The 19,606-nt window shown below is 40.0% G+C and overlaps 1 protein-coding gene across 1 annotated transcript in view; it reads left to right on the forward strand.

The window, feature by feature from the left end:
* The window catches only part of clstn3 (calsyntenin 3), a 101,534-nt gene that overhangs the window by 76,388 nt on the left and 5,540 nt on the right, over window positions 1-19,606 (forward strand). The window contains exons 14-17 of the mRNA XM_055163796.1: window positions 12,462-12,688; window positions 15,954-16,115; window positions 17,667-17,812; window positions 19,008-19,143. Coding sequence (XP_055019771.1) covers window positions 12,462-12,688; window positions 15,954-16,115; window positions 17,667-17,812; window positions 19,008-19,143 — 671 coding nt within the window. The remainder of the gene's footprint in view (window positions 1-12,461; window positions 12,689-15,953; window positions 16,116-17,666; window positions 17,813-19,007; window positions 19,144-19,606) is intronic.

The following is a 19,606-nucleotide window of genomic DNA, read 5'->3' on the forward strand; positions in this document are numbered from 1 at the left end:
AAACAAAACTGTTAATATGCTACTTTTTCTTCTTAAAATGCCTTGACAAGACTTTACCCAAAGAACTAAGACTTAAAAGTGCTTAGAACTGTTATTTCTTCATGTAGTCTACACTGAAATGGAGCAAAGGATCATGGTCTATGTAGTTCCCTCTGTCTTTTTTTTTTTTTTTTTTTTTAGCTATTTCTTCACCATAACTCTTAATTTAAGCAAAGACAGACTTGTAATTCGATATATTGTGATGGTCCACGATATTATTGTGAGAACTTTGACGATACGATATCACCATATTTCAGTTATTGTTACCCGTGTTGGGAAGGTTACTTTTAAAATGTATTCACCTACAGATTACAGATTACATATCCTAAAATGTAGTTTGTAACGTAATCCATTAAATTACTTAAAGTGAGTAATGTAATCTGAATACTTTGGATTACTTGATTTGCTGTAGAGAAGCAAAGACGAGGAAATCACATTCACGAAATTCACATAAGATGTTTTGTCTGATAAAAGTCAATAAAAAGCCCAGACTTTACTGAACCAAATTAAAAATATTATTGATTAATTATTGATAGAAGAGGTGAAGACACAAGCCTGGTTTAGTCCTGTTAAATCCTGTTTTAGACCTGTTTTAGACCTACCTGTTTTAGATCTGGTTTAGACTTGGTTTAGTCCTGGTTTAGTCTTGGTTTAGACCTGGTTTAGACCTGGTTTAGTCTTGGTTTAGATCCTGGTTTAGACCTGGTTTAGTCCTGGTTTAGTCCTGGTTTAGACCTGGTGTAGACCTGGTTTAGTCCTGGTTTAGTCCTGGTTTAGTCCTGGTTTAGACCTAGTTTAGACCTGGTTTTAGACCTGGTTTAGTCCTGGTTTAGTCCTGGTTTAGTCCTGGTTTAGACCTAGTTTAGACCTGGTTTTAGACCTGGTTTAGACCTGGTTTAGACTTGGTTTGGACCTGGTTTTAGACCTGGTTTAGTGTCCGGCAATGAGTGGAATTACCGAGAGAAAAAAAAAAAAAAAAAGGAATATAGCCCAAAATGTGGAAAACAGGAAAATACCGCCGTGTAATCCATTTATTTCAGCCAAGTAACTGTAATCCAATTACCACTCACTGAAACAGTAACTGTAACTGAATACAGTTACACATAATTTGTACTCTGATTACGTAACTCTGGTACATGTAATCTGTTACTCCCCAACACTGATTGTTACATCCCTAATAAATACAAAAAATAAAATAAGTCAATTAAATAATGGGTTACACAGGCATTGTAAGTAGTAGATATATTGAAACACATGAGCGAATTTGTTATATTTCTTGTTCAAATCAGACGTCTCGCTGGTGTATTGACGTTTTTTTCTTGTGGTAGGGTAGTTGTTGAAGTAGAAAAAAAAAAAAAAAGATAAGAATTAATGTTTATGGCCTCTCCTGTTATAGACAACAATGCGATGATGAGCTGAAGAGGCAGATTTCCATATTGATTACGTCGTACTTTCTGCTGAAACTGTGAACGCACAAATGTCACTCTGATCATTTCTAATAGTGACTGCACCCTAGAGCAGAAACCACTCTATGTTTTACTTATATTCGTTTTAGCAGCCCCCCCCATCTGTGTTAAGTAATACCGACCTATAGACTTTTGTGATGCTGTCTGGCTTCAGTGAGTTACACTCTGAACACTGACCTCATCAAACAGGGACTTTGCTTCAGCTCAGATAAGGAGAGTGGTCCTGGTCCATAAAGCCTCGCACTGAAACAGATAAGACGCAATATCTTATCTCATTCACCCACACACTGTAACTTTGGGCTAAGAAATAACTAACATTCAAGTTTTTTTTTTTCCATTTGGTATAACGCTATCTGTTGCACCATCAGATCAAAGAATGGACAAAAAGCGTGTTTAAAGGTGTTTTATCAGGGCAGCCGCAGATCTTAAAAAGGTCTTAAATTTTATCTTCCTAAATTAAGACCGTTAAAAGTCTTAAATCTTGTTGCCCAAGTCTTATTTTTTTACAAAGATCTTAACTTTAATGTGAGACAAAACAATGTGAAAGGTTAGTTTGTCTTGTTAGAATGATATAAATGATTTTTTGGCCGTTTTACAAGCAACGCATACTACTATAAATGAGTTCTGAATGAGATTTCATAATAAAAGTATTTTTGTTATTCAAAGCAGTGAGTAATGGTCATTATTAGAATTGGTTCCGGTGTTTTTCGCCCACATAATTGGTGCAATGTTGGTCTTAATTTTCATTTAAGTGGTGTTAAAAAGGTCTTAAAAATTGTCGTAAATTTGGGGTAGTCAAAAACCTGGGGATACCCTGATTATGTAACTTTTCTGGTGTGGTGGCTCACTTGTGACACACCGTGCCGATGTGTCACAGGCCTCACATACTCATGTACTTTACTGTGTCTATTTGTAGCTGAGACTTGTTAAGAAAAATAAGTAGAAGACCCTATTTTTATGCAGTGTATGCAATTAAACTAATTGGTCTTTAATTGTTTCAAATTGTCACTGATCAGCTTTTTTATCTCGAGATCAGTAAAAAAAATATTTGGTGCAAAATTTTAACTTTGGAGACAAAAACAATATTATCCATTAGGGCTGAACGATCTTCATTTTGGATCGAAAATCAGGCAACATGATTTCGGGATCGTCAAAGCCACATTTTTTTGCAGTGCTCCTAAAGCCCAATTTATGGATTTATGGATCTGCGTCGAGGTCTATTCGCTGTGAAGTAGAGGTCTGCGCGGGAAAGAATTTTCAGTCCTGCTCCTGCCTGCACCCGCACTGTGCAGTCCTGCTCCCGCTCCCGACCTGTTCCCGCCCGCTCCCACAAAGAATTGTAATTTTCAGTCCTGCTCCCACCTGCATCTACAATATTTTGTCCCATTCCCGCCCGCAAGTCCTGCAAGATGGGAACGTTGGCTTTCTTAAGCTTTATCAAACACAGAGAAGCAGAAAGGAATTGCGTGAGATTAGACCACATCAGCAAATTTAGGCTGCTTAAAATGTTTTATTAATGCCAAATACATTTTCCAGGACAAATTATGCATGATAGGCAAACATTCATCATATGTATATTTTCCTTTACACTCATGTTTTGTTTGCGGGACTGCAGTTTATCATCCCACCCGCCCACTCCCGCCTGCGCCCGGCGCCCGCAGTGAGCTTTCAAAATGTGTCCCACTCCGCACTGTTTTGCGTCTGGTAATTCACCGCCACAGCGTGAGGAGGCGAGGATTTAAACCTGGCGTTCATGTAAAGTTTAACATGAACCATCCCCAACGCGACAGAAGCACAGAACAGACTCACCATCATCAGCACATCCTCTGTCACAGAAAGAACACTCATATTCCACTGAGTCGTGTCCTTTAGTCCGACAGAAGCTGAACTGCATCAGCGCACAAGGAGTGGACTGTTCTTTCTGCGTTTACAGTTTATGCAAATGAGCCATGTGGTTTTAAGTTTTGTTTCTGTAAAATGTAAACAAATGTGCGCAAAGCTGCATTAAACACATTATTACTCAATGTATACTGAAAGAAAGGAAAACGGAGTACAGGAGATGTCTATAGAGCGGTGTTAGAGAGGACCAATCACAGCTCTTATTGTCTGCGTCACTTCCCCGCTGTCTGCGTCGTTTTGATGCATAGTTATGGTCCAGGGTCAAATAATCGGTGCAGGACTCTGGTATTATGTAAGTTTCTGTGATGTTTGCAAATGAAACTGAAATTTGATTTGAAAAAATTGTGGATGAAATCAAATTCGCAATGTCTGCCAGAAAAATTGCAATTCATTTTTTTCTTAAAATTGTTGAGCCCTATTATCCATTTGTCTGCATAACATCACTGATTTAAACTCTGCCTTGTCCAGGTTCATGTAATTAAGATTGAAAGCCATATTTATTAAGACATTTTTATGGAGCACTATGAGTCCAAACACACTTTATCCCTTATCAAATCTTGTCAAAATTGCAATTGCAAAATTATCAAAATCACAGAAGTTGCAATTTTAGGGTAATAGAATGCCCAGTACAAAATATACTGTATATTTAGGTTTTTTTTTAAAAGTACCTTGGAATTTAACCCTTTACAAACTGTTTGCCATTTGTTTGCATGGAGATTATATTGGTTTGCTTAGATTATTCAACTGTACAAGACAAAACATATCTATTGCGTATTTCCTCAATTACAGGTGTTTTTTATTGCTCAAAAATACCTTGAAAAACCTGCATTCTTACTGTGAGCGGGCTGCCTCTCCACAGATCTGACCAGTACCTTGAAGAGATGGAAGTACATATTTGAAACAGTTCATAAGAATTAACAAAAAGACTGAAATATGAACTGAGAAAAGAATCACATTTTAGAACATGTTTACACAGATCTAAACTACAGGGTTAGCAGTTTTTAAGCAGAATTAGACAGAATTTTTTGTTATTTGCGGAGGAAATTATTTTACTTCAGACATTTCAGCCTTTATGATTTATACTTATGTTTTTATTATTAGTTTGTATTGAGATTTAAATGTATTTCTTATTCTGTAAAGACAAGATAAGAGATGAGATGGAACATTAAAGGCAAAAAAATAACATCTTTATAGAGAAAAGCATCTGGCGTCTTCACTCAATTTCGCACTGAACCTTTAAAATACTCTACATACTATATTCAGTGTTGGGGAGTAACAGATTACATGTACCGGAGTTACGTAATCAGAGTACAAATTATGAGTAACTGTATTCAGTTACAGTTACTGTTTCAGTGAGAGGTAATTGGATTACAGTTACTTTGTTGAAATACATGGATTACACGGTGGTATTTTCCTGTTTTCACATTTTAGGCTAAACCAGAACTAAAACCAGGATTAAACCAGGACTAAAACCAGGACTAAACCAGAACTAAACCAGGATTAAACCAGGACTAAACCAGGACTAAACCAGGACTAAACCAGAACTAAACCAGGATTAAACCAGGACTAAAACCAGGACTAAACCAGAACTAAACCAGGATAAACCAGGATAAACTAAACAGACTAAAAGATTAAACCAGGACTAAACCAGAACTAAACCAGGACTAAACCAGAACTAAACCAGGATTAAACCAGGACTAAAACCAGGACTAAACCAGAACTAAACCAGGATTAAACCAGGACTAAAACCAGGACTAAACCAGGACTAAACCAGAACTAAACCAGGATTAAACCAGGACTAAAACCAGGACTAAACCAGAACTAAACCAGGATTAAACTAAACCAGGACTAAACCAGAACTAAACCAGGATTAAACCAGGACTAAAACCAGGACTAAACCAGAACTAAACCAGGATTAAATCAGGACTAAAGCAGGACTAAACCAGAACTAAACTAGGGCTAAAGCAGGACTAAACTAGTACTAAACCAGGACTAAACTAGGATTAAATCAGGACTAAACTAGGATTAAACTAGGACTAAAGCAGGACTAAACCAGGACTGAACCAAGATTAAAACCAGGACTAAACCAGGACTAAATTAGGATTAAAGCAGGACTAAACCAGGTCTAAACCAGGACTTAACTGTAGTTTTAAAAAGCATGACAATATCAAGTAATCCAAAGTATTCAGATTACGTTACTCACTTTAAGTAATTTAATGCATTACGTTACAAACTACATTTTGGGCTATGTAATCTGTAATCTGTAGGGGATTACATTTTACAAGTCACCTTCCCAACACTGACTATATTAAAATCTACTTTCTAATAATCGAATATGAACTAACTCCAGGTTTGTAGGTGGAAGACTGTTTTTACTTGGAGGGAGCTCTGAGGAAAGCTGCTCTCTCTGTTTCCGGGTCAGTGCTCTGCCATTGCTTAACAACTGTGAATTTGCGCTTGGCTTTAGCAGTCACTTTTTGCTGATAAAATATTGATTTTCCTTTGGAAGTACAATCCTCGGCTACAGTGTGCGCGCGCCATGATTGTATTTGACTACAACAAGCCGCCAAGAATAACACAGGGCGTTTTAACCTGCGCAGACAGATACAGTGTTTTGCTTTCAATTAAATACTGGAAGCTCCTGAAGTAACAGTAACATGAATATACTGTAAAAAACAAAAAAAAACACCAAAATAATGACCATTTTTACATTTACTTGATTAAGGGTGCACAATGTCACTTTTCTGGTGCACGGTCAGTGTTGGGAAGGTTACTTTTAAAATGTATTCCCCTACAGATTACAGATTACATACCCCAAAATGTAGTTTGTAACGTAATCCATTAAATTACTTAAAGTGAGTAATGTAATCTGAATACTTTGGATTACTTGATTTGCTGTAGAGAAGCAAAGATGAAAGAATATCGTAACATGAGATGTTTTGTCTGATAAAAGAAAATAAAAAGACCAGACTTTACTGAACCAAATTAAAAATATTATTGATAGAAGATGAGGAGGAGACACGGTCCACACAGCAGGATTTAGTCCTGTTAAATCCTGGTTTTAGTCCTGGTTTAGTGCTTGTTTAGTCCTGGTTTAATCCTGGTTTAGTCCTGGTTTAGTCCTGGTTTTAGTCCTGGTTTATACCTGGTTTCGTCCTGGTTTAGACCTAGTTTAGACCTGGTTTTAGACCTGGTTTAGTCCTGGTTTAGTCCTGTTAAATCCTGTTTTAAACTTGGTTTTAGACCTGGTTTAGACTTGGTTTAGTCCTATTTTAGTCCTGGTTTAGTCCTTGTTTAGTCCTGGTTTTAGACCTGGTTTAGTCCTGGTTTAGACCTGGTTTAGTCCTGGTTTAGTCCTGTTAAATCCTGTTTTAAACTTGGTTTTAGTCCTGGTTTAGACTTGGTTTAGTCCTGCTTTAGACCTGGTTTAGTCCTATTTTAGTCCTGGTTTAGTCCTGGTTTAGTCCTGTTAAATCCTGTTTTAAACTTGGTTTTAGACCTGATTTAGACCTGGTTTCGTCCTGGTTTAAAAAAGGGATTTAGCCCAAAATGTGAAAACAAGAAAATATCTCTGTGTAATCAATTTATTTCAACAAAGTAACTGTAATCCAATCACCACTCATGGAAACAGTAACTGTAACTGAATACAGTTACCCATAATTAGTACTCTGATTCCGTAACTCCAGTACATGTAATCTGTTACTCCCCAACACTGTTACCTGCGTGATTGTTTTTTTTTTTCTAGAATGATCCACAATATGACAGTAAACACGTCTATTTTGCCAATTTCTCCAATTATATGTCATTTTATTGCTCAAAAATACCTTGAAAAATATGACAGATCTGCTTCTCTACTTTGGAAATACCATGTGTGCGTTATTTTATTACATTAGATCTATGCCCAAACTATTTATTATTAAGTTGTGAATTGTGAGTTGTGAATTAAACACGTCTATTTTGCATTTTTCCAATTATATCTGATTTTATTTCTCAAAAATCCCTTGAAATACGACTGATCTGACCTGTAACTTGACCTGCCGACGTCCCCTGTTTGTTTTCATTTGTCTAGATAAGATTAATAATGCCCTAATGTGGGACTTTCTATGCAAATCTTTAATATTAATGAATGTAAGTGACAGAGGGGACAGTATTTTATTCAGATGTTTGGATTGTTGTGATGTTTTAATGTTCTCTACTTTGGAAATATCTGAATTTATGGTGTTATTTTATTATGTCAGATCTATGCCCAGACTGTTTATTATTGAGATGTGAATGTGCGGTGTCAAAATAGTCCCATAATAATCCCAAATTATCTCTGAGCGCGAGGAGAAATCTGTGACCTGTGTGCGAAACAACCACTAAGGTCAGACGCATCCTCGAAAACACAATGAGCTCTCCAAGTTGATTTCTGCTTCCTCATGCGCCGGGTGGATTTATGAGGAAAAAAATAAGGAAAAAAATGTTTCTTCATTATTTTTCTGCAAAACCAAAATGAAAAAGTCAGGACTGAACCAGGTCTAAACCAGGACTAAACCAGGTCTAAACCAGGTCTAAACCAGGACTAAAACAGGACTGAGACCAGGACCAGACCAGGAATGAACCAGGAACGAATCAGGTCTAAACCAGGTCTAAACCAGGACTAAAACAGGACTGAGACCAGGACCAGACCAGGACTGAACCAGGAACGAATCAGGTCTAAACCAGGACTAAACCAGGACTAAAACAGGACTAAAACCAGGACTAAACAGGACTGAACTAGGAACCAGACCAGGACTGAACCAGGAACCGAATCAGGTCTAAACCAGGACTGAACCAGGACTAAACCAGGTCTAAACCATGTCTAAACCAGGACTAAAACAGGACTGAGACTAGGACCAGACCAGGACTGAACCAGGACCGAATCAGGTCTAAACCAGGACTAAACCAGGTCTAAACCAGGACTAAACCAGGACTAAACCAGGACTGAACCAGGACTGAACCAGGTCTAAAACAGGACTAAAACGGGACTAAAACAGGACTAAAACAGGACTAAAACAGGACTAAACCAGGTCTAAACCAGGTCTAAACCAGGTCTAAACCAGGACTAAAACAGGACTGAGACCAGGACCAGACCAAGACTGAGCCAGGACTAAACCAGGACTGAATCAGGACTAAACCAGGTCAAAACCAGGACTGAACCAGGTCTAAAACAGGACTGAGACCAGGACCAGACCAGGACAGAACCAGGACAGAACTAAGACAGAACCAGGACTGAACCAGGTCTAAAACAGGACTGAGACCAGGACCAGACCAGGACTGAATCAGGACTAAACCAGGTCTAAACCAGGACTGAACCAGGTCTAAACTAGGTCTAAACCTGGACTAAACCAGGACTAAAACAGGACTGAGACCAGGACCAGACTGGGACAGAACCAGGACTGAACCAGGTCTAAACTAGGACTAAATCATAACTAAACTGGTCTCAGTCCCGGTCTCAGTTTCAGTCTGGGCCTGGTCTCAGTCCTGTTTTAGTCCTGGTTCAGTCCGGCATCGCAGTTTAAGTCACGGAAACGAGAAACGGACGTTATCTGTTTTTTCCATTATTCATTTAAACACAAAATCAAAAACTGAAAAAAAAAAAAAAACAAATTGTTATCTGCTTTTCGTTTTGATTTTGGAGAAAATTGATACGAATACGAATGATACACGGATTCGATTAGTTTTTTTCAGTTTCCGATTTTGTGTTTAGAAGAATAAAGGAAAAAACAAATTCTCTAAGAGCTTAAACTCTTCTGGCGTTCATTGTTACTGTGGCTTCCAGTTGCATGATGTCATTTAGAAGCAGCAGTATTTTGTTATTTTCTTTGTTTGTTTGTCTTCTCTTTCCACCGTTGGCTGTTTTGAAGCCAGTTCAAGGTCAAGTGTTTTCTGTGCTCGGTTCAGTCCGGGGTCTCTGTCAGGTTGTATTCCTGGTGGAGATTAGAGCGACGCGAGGAGGTGCCCAGATGGCTGAACGGTGGGTTTCTGCAGAGGCCACTAAATCAGCCGCGCTCCCTCAGACAGAGAATTTAACAGACTCGAGAGCAGAAATGCCCTCTGAGACACTGCAGGATGAAACATGTACAAGACTAACAGTGGTCATTGTTTAGTGAGCGGTAAAGCACTTTGAATTACTATTTGGGCCATACAAATAAACATATTGCGCATTTTCTCGATTAAAGGTGTTTTTATTGCTCAAAAATACCTTAAAAAACCTGCATTCTTACTGCCTCTCCATAGATCTGACCAGTAACTTGGAGATATATTTAAACAGTTTTTAAGAATGAACAAAAAGACTGACAAAAAAAATACAAGAATCACATTTTAGAACAGGTTTACGCAGATCTAAACAACAGGTTAGCAGTTTTGAAGCAGAATAAGACCGGAGATTTTGTTATTTGTGGAGGAAATGATGGTACATTTCAGCATTTTTTTTGTTTTGTTCGTTTTTTACCAATTACATGCATTCAAATTGTGATTTTTTTGATATTTTATGAGCATTTTTCCATTTTAAAATACTTGTTTTTTAAGGTTGTATAGAGGATTTTCCAAGGACATTTCGTTCGCGGACGAGAAGTGAGGAGTAGGAGAAAGAGCAGCAGAGAGAGAGGAGAGAGATTTTGCCCGGAGAAGTGAGGAGCAGGGAAGAGCGGAACGGGCAGCGGGGAGAGGAGCAGGAAAGGGGTGCAGAGAAGGTTGCGCGGAGATTCAGTGCGAATGAACTAGCTACAACACGCAGCAGCAAGCGGACTCTTTCTTTGCCTTGAAAATTACGTTTTCAGACATAGGATATCGCTTTCGTGTCCTGAAAAACGTTTTGTTAGCTCTTGGAAATAAAGTACGTTTTCATAATAAGCAGAAGTTTCCTGTCCAGGAGTAATTTGTGGACCAATGCGTCAGTTTTTAGACCCTGCGTCTGCTTCAGTTGCGCCATCGCTGGAATGAATCTCAAGAATCACCTTAGTTTGGCTTCGCTGCTTTTCCCCTTGTCTTCTTCTTTCAGCGACCTCAAAAACGGACTTTCTTTTGCGGCGAACTGCTCCTGGATTCTTGTCGCCATTGCAACAAACTTTGTGCAAACTGTGAGGAAGATATAGGTCAAAAAAAGCCGCTAAGAACTGTTGCGTTGGTGGAGTAAACAGCGTCTGTTCGTCTTGCGTCTGTGGACTGCGTGACAGGCGTACGTAAACCACGTACGGCGGCGCAGGCAAGTCAGTTACACTAGAAACGTAGGGAGATTGATTGACAGCCTGTCAGCTAACAGATAACGAGGCAGTGTCGTTATCTATTGGCAAATGTTTAGCCCCACACGTCCAGAGTTGATGAATTTTTATTCTTTTTTTTTTGGTCATCATAATTACAAGGCTACTGCATTCTATAATCTATCATGACAATTTGAAACAAAAAAAATCCTCCATACAAGCAGAATAAGACAGGATTTTTTGTTGTTTGTGGAGGAAATTATGGCACTTCAAACATTTTCAGCTTTACGTTTTGCCAAATACATTCTCTCAAATTGTGATTTCAATTCAGTTTTGATGCAAACTATTTTGTAGCAGAATAAGACAGGTTTTTTGTTATTTTTGGAGGAAATTACGGTTCTTCAAACATTTCAGCCTTTACGATTTGTCGATTGCATTCATTCAAGTTGTGATCTTGATTCGATTTCGATTTTATCTGCATTTTTCTATGTTAAAATACTTGTTTTTTAAGCAGAATAAGACAGGATTTTTTGTTATTTTTTATTGAAATTATGGTACTTCAAACATTTCCAGGTTTATGTTTTTCCAAATACGTTTTTCAAATTGTGATTTCAATTCAGTTTTGATGCAAAATATTTTATCTGCATTTTTCTATTTTAAAATACTTGTTTTTTACGTAGAATAAAACAGGATTTTTTGTTGTTTGTGGAAGAAATTATGGTACTTTAAACATTTCCGCCTTCACAATTTGTCAATTGCGTTAATTCAAATTGTGATTTATATTCAGTTTTGATGCAAACTATTTTATCTGCATTTTCATTTTTTAAAATGCTTGTTTGTCTTTTTTAACAGGATATTTTGTTATTTGTGGAGGAAATGATGGTGCTTCAAACATTTCAGCCTTCAGCATTTGCCAATGGTGTTCATTCAAATTGTGATTGTGATTGTTGTTTGTGGAGGAAATGATGGTACTTCAAACATTTCCAGCTTTACGTTTTTCCAAGTACGTTCTTTCAAATAGTGATTTTGATTCAATTTTAATTCAAACTGTTTTATCTGCATTTTTCTATTTTAAAATACTTGTCTTTAAGCAGAATAAGACAGGATTTTTTTGTTGTTTGTGGAGGAAATTATGGTACTTTAAACATTTCCGCCTTCACAATTTGCCAATTGCGTTAATTCAAATTGTGATTTCGATTCGATTTCGATGCAAACTATTTTTACATTTTAAAATGCTTATGTTTTTTTTCATTATGTTTTGTTTTCACTGAGATACACTGGTAAAAAAAAACAATATCTAAGTAACTTAAATTGATTTAAATTAAGAATTTTTTATTTTTTTGAGTCGATTCAACTTGACAAGTCAAATGGTCTACCAATGGAATAAGTTTGTTTTTCTTAATTCAAGCAACATTCCATTTTGTTTCTTATTTTAAGTGCAAAAAGTAGTTTTTTCTTATTTTAAGTGTAGCCAGATGTATTTTCATATTTTAAGTACAAAATGTCTTGTTCCACGGGCAGATAATTTTACTTGTCTAGTGAAATTTACTCAAATTATGGACAAACTTTCTTAATTCAAGTCATCTTAACTTGATTAAATTTTGTTTTTTTCAGTGTAAGATGTAATATTATAGGCAAAAAATAACATCTTTAAGGAGAAAAGCCTCTGGCGTCTTCACTCAGTTATGCAGTGCACCTTTAAAAAAGACTACTTATGTTAAAATTTGTGTTATACAAATAAACTTGCCTTGGCTTTGCTCCTGCGGGGGTAAACCAGTTGGGTACGAGAAAAGATTTTGTTTACAAATGAGTTCATGTCCTCTCTGTTTTCTTGCAGATGTTTTAATGAGGAGAGCTGCCTGTCCCTCAAGCAGCTGGAGGGATACCTGGTGGTGCTTCAGCCAGACGCCCCGCAGATCTCTCTGTCGGGGGTCGGACCTCACCTGGCCCGCCCCGCTCCCGAGTTCGAGAGCCCACATGGAGTACCTCTCTTCCCCGAGCTGAGAATCGTCTGCTCCCTGTCTCACGCAGTCAACACAGCGGCACAGGGGATGGAGGGAGGAGGTAAGACAAAAAAGAATCACGTTGTTGTGTTATTATTCTGCACTTTGGTAAGCTTTGGCTCTTTTAAATGTGCTTGAGATATTTCACTTGATTTGAAAAATTAACAAATAACAAATAATTATATATCCAAAAAGAATAGTAGTGTCCTGTTTAGTTTGACATTTATAGTTTAAAGCTACAAAAAAATGTTCAAAACACTCACAATAACAGTAAAACATTGAAAAAACATAAGAAACATAACATGAGAAACATTTCCATCCATCCATTTTCTTCCGCTTATCTGGGACTGGGTGGCGGGGGCATCAGTCTAAGCAGGGACTCCTATATTTCCTTCAGCCCCAGACACCCCAGTTCTTCCAGCTCCTCCAGGAGACCCTGAAGCGTTCCCAGGCAGCCGAGAGACATAGTCCCTCCAGCATGTCCTAGGTCTTTCCTAGGGCCTCCTCCCCTGTGGGACATGCCTGGAGGCATGCAGGAGACATGTGGAACAGATGCCTGAGCCACCTCAGCTGCTCCTCTCGACATGGATGAGCAGTGGCTCTACTCTGAGCTCCTCCTGTGTGACTGAGCTCCTCACTCTATCTCTAAGGGAGCGCCCAGCCACCCTGCGCAGGAAACTCATTTCGGCCGCTTGTATCCACAATCCTGTCCTTTCGGTCATTGCCCAAAGCTCATGACCATAGGTGAAGGAACGTAGATTGAGCGTTAAATCAAGAGCTTTGCCTTTTGGCTCAGCTCCCTGTTCACCACAACAGTGCACTGACCTGCTTGTCAATCTCACGCTCCATCCTCCCCTCACTCGAGATTCTTGAACTCCTCCACTTGACACAGGGACTCCCCAACCACCCGGAGATGCCACCTTTTTGCGGTCGAGAACCATGGCCTCGGATTTGGAGGAGCTGATCCTCATCCCAGCTGCAGACCGCCCCAGTCCACACTGCAGGTCCTGATTGATGAAGCCAAACAGCAGAGATGAAACCGTGTGGCCCCTAAACCGGACCTCAAAGAAACATTTCAACACAGTGAATTGAAAACAAACTAAAACAATTATTAGTGACTTGAATTACTCTTATTTATTATTATACAACAGTTGTATAAAAGCTCCAACTGACTGTATTAATTATTTTTATATAAATCGTTCTATAAAACTATTACTATTTATGGCGCTGTGCCTGATTTTTACAGTCTTAAAAAAACATGAAAAACACTAGTTCATTTTAAATAGTTTGCAGTGGTCCAAAGTTCTTCTTCTCCACTTACCTTATGCATGCTAATGTGCACTTCCTGACTATCCAGGGTTTCCACGGCCATGGAAATCCTGGAAAAGCCATGGAAATTGTAAAGTTTTGGAAATGTCATGGAATTTTCGTATCTCTTTCACACAACTACTGCTTTCTGTTAAGTTCTCATTAGGCTGTTATGATTATTTCCGAACGTCTGCGCTTTTTGTTTAAAAGAGACGACAATAAATGCACTGACAGTATTTTGAACGTTAAATAACTATAAACCAAACCATAAGGTGAGTGGAAAGGGGTAAGATTTCATATTCAGCCCTAAAAGTCTGATCAGTTCGTCATTTGTAGGGTACCGTAAAGTCATGGAAAATTCACTTTAGGTCATGAAAAAGTTTTGAAATTTAGTTCATGAAAAAGAGTGGGAACCCTGACTATCGAATAATAAAAAGCCTCATTAGTTGCTGACAGAACACAGCTGAATTATGTTGACCTCGAGAGCTGTTTACACAATATATCTGTACTGGGGCCAGACAAAGTTTGCACAACCACACAAATGAAAAAAAGGTGCCGGGTCAGGTCAGGTCAGGTTTGATATTCTAACTCCAGCACATTCTGTCCTGGGTTATTTGCAACTAAGATCCACAAAATGACGTTCTTGGAATACAAAACACTTCTACTTCATTGTCATATAATGCGAAAATAAGATGCAAATCTGTTGAAAATGTTTTGAAAAAGTCAAATAATGTTGATTAAGATGAGTACGTAAACACTGTTCGAAATTACTCAAGTCACAATATTTCAGATTTAAGTAATTCCGAATGAAACAGAAATTTGTTTTGTCAGTTTAATCACCTCGTGTTTATTCTCACTAATGATGCTGTAATTCTTAATCATAGCTGGCATTCATTTGTCTGTGATATTTAAGTGTCATTAAGTTCTGATTAAGCTCCTGTGCACTCTGCCCTTCCTCTCCCCCTCCCTCATTCTCTCTCTCTTTCTTTCTTCACTCTCTTCTCTGCCCCTTTTTTCTCTCCCGTCCTCTGTCTCTCTGTAACTCTCTCCCTTTCGTCTTTCTCTGTCACTCTCTCTTGTCTTTCTTTCCTTTCTCCTCTCTTCCTCTTTCCTTTCTTCTCTCTCTTTCTCTCCTCATCCCCCCTCTCTCTCTCTCTTTCTCCCTCACTCACTCCCTCTCTCTTTCTCTCTCCTCTCTCTCTCTTTCTCTCCCTCACTCCCCCTCTCTCTTTCATCCCCCTCTCCCTCACTCCGTGTTCTCTCCCTCACGCTCTCTCTCCCCTCCTCCTCTCTCTACTCCCTCTCCTCCTCTCTCTTTCCCCTCTCTCCTCTCTCTCTCTCTCCCTCACTCCCCCTCTCTCCTCTCTCCTCTCATCTTCCTCTCTCACTCCCCTCTCTCTCCCTCACTCTCTCTCTTTCTCTCCTCACCCCCCTCTCCTTCTCCTTTTTATGCATCTTTTTATGCTCTCTCTCTCTCGTCCCTCCACTCTCTCCTCTTTTCCTCTCTCTCTCACTCCTCTCTCTCTCTCTCTCTTCTCTCTTTCTCTCCCTCACTCCCCTCTCTCAATCTCTCTCTTTCACCCTCTCTCTCCCGGTCCTCGTCCCTCTCTCCTCATCTCTCTCTCTCTCTTCCCTCCCTCCTTCCCCCTCAACTCTCTTCCCTTCCCTCTCTTTCTCTCCCTCACTCCCCCCTCTCTCCCCTCTCTCTCTCTCTCTCTCGTGCTCGTCTCTCCACTCTCTCTCTTTTCTCTGCCTCTCTCCCTCTTTCTCTCCCCTCTCTCTCTTTTCTCCTCTCTGTTCTCCCTCTCCTTTCTGTCTCTCTCTCTCTTGAACTCTTTCTCCACCTCTCTCCCCCCCAGTCTCTTTCTCTCCTCTCTCTCCTCTTTTTATCCCTTTCTTTCTCTCTCCACTTCCCTCTCTCTCTCTCTCTCTGTAACTCTTTCTGTCCTCTCTCTCTTTCTCTCCGTCTCTGTAACTCTTTAATACTCTCTCTCCATTTTCTCTCTCTCTTCTCTCAGCTCTCATGTCGGACGCTGTGGCGCACACTCTGGACGGTTGTGAGGTGCAGCCTTTGGGGGAGGAGCTAAACTCTGAGAGGGAGGAGCTTCTGGTTGACATGGACGTGGTGCGAGAGCGAGGACTGGAGATCATCAACACCACGGCCTACATCGCCATCACAGGTACCGCAACCACTAATGTAACCATGGTTCTATGAAGCACGGCCTACATCGCCATCACAGGTACCACAACCACTAATGTAACCATGGTTCTATGAAGCACGGCCTACATCGCCATCACAGGTACCACAACCACTAATGTAACCATGGTTCTATGAAGCACGCCTACATCGCCATCACAGGTACCGCAACCACTAATGTAACCATGGTTCTATGAAGCACGGCCTACATCGCCACCAAGGCCACACACGGACACAACACTAATGTAACCATGGTTCTATGAAGCACGGCCTACATCGCCATCACAGGTACCGCAACCACTAATGTAACCATGGTTCTATGAAGCACGGCCTACATCGCCATCACAGGTACCGCAACCACTAATGTAACCATGGTTCTATGAAGCACGGCCTACATCGCCATCACAGGTACAGCAGACACTAATGTAACCATGGTTCTATGAAGCACGCCTACATCGCCATCACAGGTACCGCAACCACTAATGTAACCATGGTTCTATGAAGCACGGCCTACATCGCCATCACAGGTACCGCAACCACTAATGTAACCATGGGGAAGCACGGCCTACATCGCCATCACAGGTACCTACAGGTTCCGCCAGCCTACATTGGTACGACCGGCACACCACGCAATGTAACCGGGTTCTATGAAGGAAGCCACGGTACCGACACCATGCCACAGGTACAGCAGACACGAACGAACCATGGTTCTATTGAAGCACGGCGACATCGCCATTACAGGTACAGCAACCACTAATGTAACCATGTTTCTATGAAGCACGGCGACCCAGCAACCAGTATTGATTTTCTGACAGTCTGAACGACACAGATCTGATTTTTCAAATGCGACCCAGGCCACTTGGATATGTGCTCCGAAAACTGATACACATCCAATCTTTTGACATGCAACTTTAGTCTGAACAGTCAGGTTGCCTTCATCCCACCTACACGTCAGGCTCAGAGTCTAGTCAATGGAGAGAAAGTGAGGTTAGCGAGTTTATTAATATTTGGGGGGATCGCTGTATTCAGGACAAATTGGAGGGGTCTTATCGGAACCGGGTGGTTTTTGAAATGATTGCCAAAAAAATGTCGGAGTGTGACTACAGGCGATCCTGACTCCAATGTCAACAAAAAATAAAGAGCCTGTGAGTGAAATACAAGGAGGCTAAAGACTCAAATATACAAAGCGGCCGTGGATGTGTAACCTGTCCATTTTACGAAAGAACTGGACCGTATTTTGTGAGACAAGCCCAGTGTTTAGGCGATTTCCATAAACACTGAGCATGCTCGCTGAGTGTGATATCACTGTGTCCTCCAATGCACATGCGGGACACTTTTGGGGTGTTAAAGTTCACACTGGAGATCACAGACAAGTCGTATTTAATTGGAAATGTGAACGAGCTCGCAAAAAAGTCCGATTTCACAAAAAAATCTGAATTGAGCATTAAGCCCTGCAGTCTAAACGTAGCACTGACTTCCTACAGGCGTGAAGGTTCAGGTTCTTATTGTTAAACCTTATTGATGTTGTGTACAGGAGCTGAGTCCATCTCCGTGTATGAGGACGTCCTCCGCTCTGTGCGCTATCGTCTGGCCAAAGGCTCTGCCCGCTTCGAGAGGCGCTTCCGATTGTCCTGCTCCGAGATGAACGGCCGATACACCAGCAACGAACTGACTCTGGAGGTGAGAGGTTTTATTATTTACATTTTTTAGCGACAAAAAATACCACAATTTACACATGGGCTTCAGAAAAATTATACCTTCTGAATTTGTGTATCATTTGTTCATTTGTTTTTCAATATAAAACCAAAAATAAGAAAACGAAAAGAAAAAAAACAGCATTTTTCTTCATTATTTGTCTCCAAAACCGAAATGAAAAAACTGATAAATTTTTTATTTTTTAATATATATTTTTTTTTTTTCATTTTTTGATTTTGTGTTTAAATGAATAATGGAAAAAACGGGTTTCCCATTTCTGTGACTGAACCAGGACTAAACCAAGACTAAAACAGGTCTAAACCAGCTCTAAATCAGGTCTAAACCGGTCTCAGTTCTAGTTTCAGTCCTAGTCTCAGTCCTAGTCTCAGTTCTAGTCTTAGTCCTAGTCTCAGTTCTAGTCTCAGTCCTAGTCTCAGTTCTAGTCTCAGTTCTAGTCTTAGTCCTGGTCCAGTCCTGGTCTCAGTCCTAAACCAAGAATAAACCAGGACTAAACCAGAAGTAAACCAGGTCTCAGTCCTGGTCTGGTCCCAGTCTGGTCCCGGTTTGCCTGATCACAGGAAACCTGATAGTCTATGCAGGCGCACGTCCGGGCCAGTCCCGACACTCTTAGTTCAGTCCTGGTTGAGTCCTTGTTTAGTCCTGGTTTAGTCTTGGTTTAGTCCTGGTTTAGGACTGAGACTGGGTCCAGACTAGGACCAGGACCAGGACTGAGACTGGGCCTGAGACTAAGACTGAGACCAGTTTAGACCTGACTTAGAGCTGGTTTAGACCTGTTTTAGTCCTGGTTCAGACCAGCATCACAGTTTAAGTCAATGAAACTGGAAAAGGCCTTTATCCATTTTTTTCCATTTTTCATTTAAACACAAAATCGAAAACTGAAAAAACAAATCGTTATCCGTATTTACATTTTGGTTTTGGAGACAAATAATGAAGAAAATTGTTGTTTTTTCGCTTTCTTATTTTTGGTTTTATATCGAAAAACAAATGAACGAATGATACACGGATTCTTCTTATTGATAATATAATTCATCGTGATATTGTAACGAAGAACTCTCGCTGTACTAATTCCTTGACATTATGAGGGAACGAATCTTTTGCCTGAAACCTGAATTGTCCCCGCCGTATCGATTAAAGACTATCGACTCCATCTTGCCCTCAGGTGAACTTCCTGCACTCTCTGGACAGCCTGTACCACCCGTCGTACCTCCTGGCCTCACAGCAGCAGTTCCTCCACCCGTCGCATCACGCTGGGGAGCTGAGCGGACACACTTTACCCAACCCACACCGCAACTCAGGTACAGTCCTGTCACACAAACAACTGACTAGAATCTGAATGAACAAGTGAATAGGCCTCTGCTGAACTTTAACGACTCCAGAATGTGTGTTTATCTTGCACGAATGACTGAGAACAGACTCTTATCGGGACCAGGCGTTCTGTTGTTCTATTGTTTTCCTTGTTTGGAGTTTATTTTATCACATCTTTTGTCTTCCTTTGCGATTTTAATTAAAACAGTACTGTAGAACAATAATTACAAATCCTTAAATGATTCTTGCTGTGAAAAGCAAGTGGTGCGTGTAAGGTTCTGTTTTCTCCCTGAACACAGCGGAAGAGCGTAAAACATTTGCTTTAAAAATCACATTATTAGTCAAGACGTGCATTCAAAACACTACACAATGTTTTTAGAGTTATAGACTGACAGTTTCTAATTACTGGCTTTTTTATCCTCCGTATCCCCCCCCCCCCCTCCCTCCTCCTCT

The sequence above is a fragment of the Boleophthalmus pectinirostris genome, unplaced genomic scaffold (assembly GCF_026225935.1).
Source record: "Boleophthalmus pectinirostris isolate CB_2022bp ecotype Guang Dong unplaced genomic scaffold, ASM2622593v1 HiC_scaffold_6, whole genome shotgun sequence".
NCBI lineage: Eukaryota > Metazoa > Chordata > Actinopteri > Gobiiformes > Gobiidae > Boleophthalmus > Boleophthalmus pectinirostris.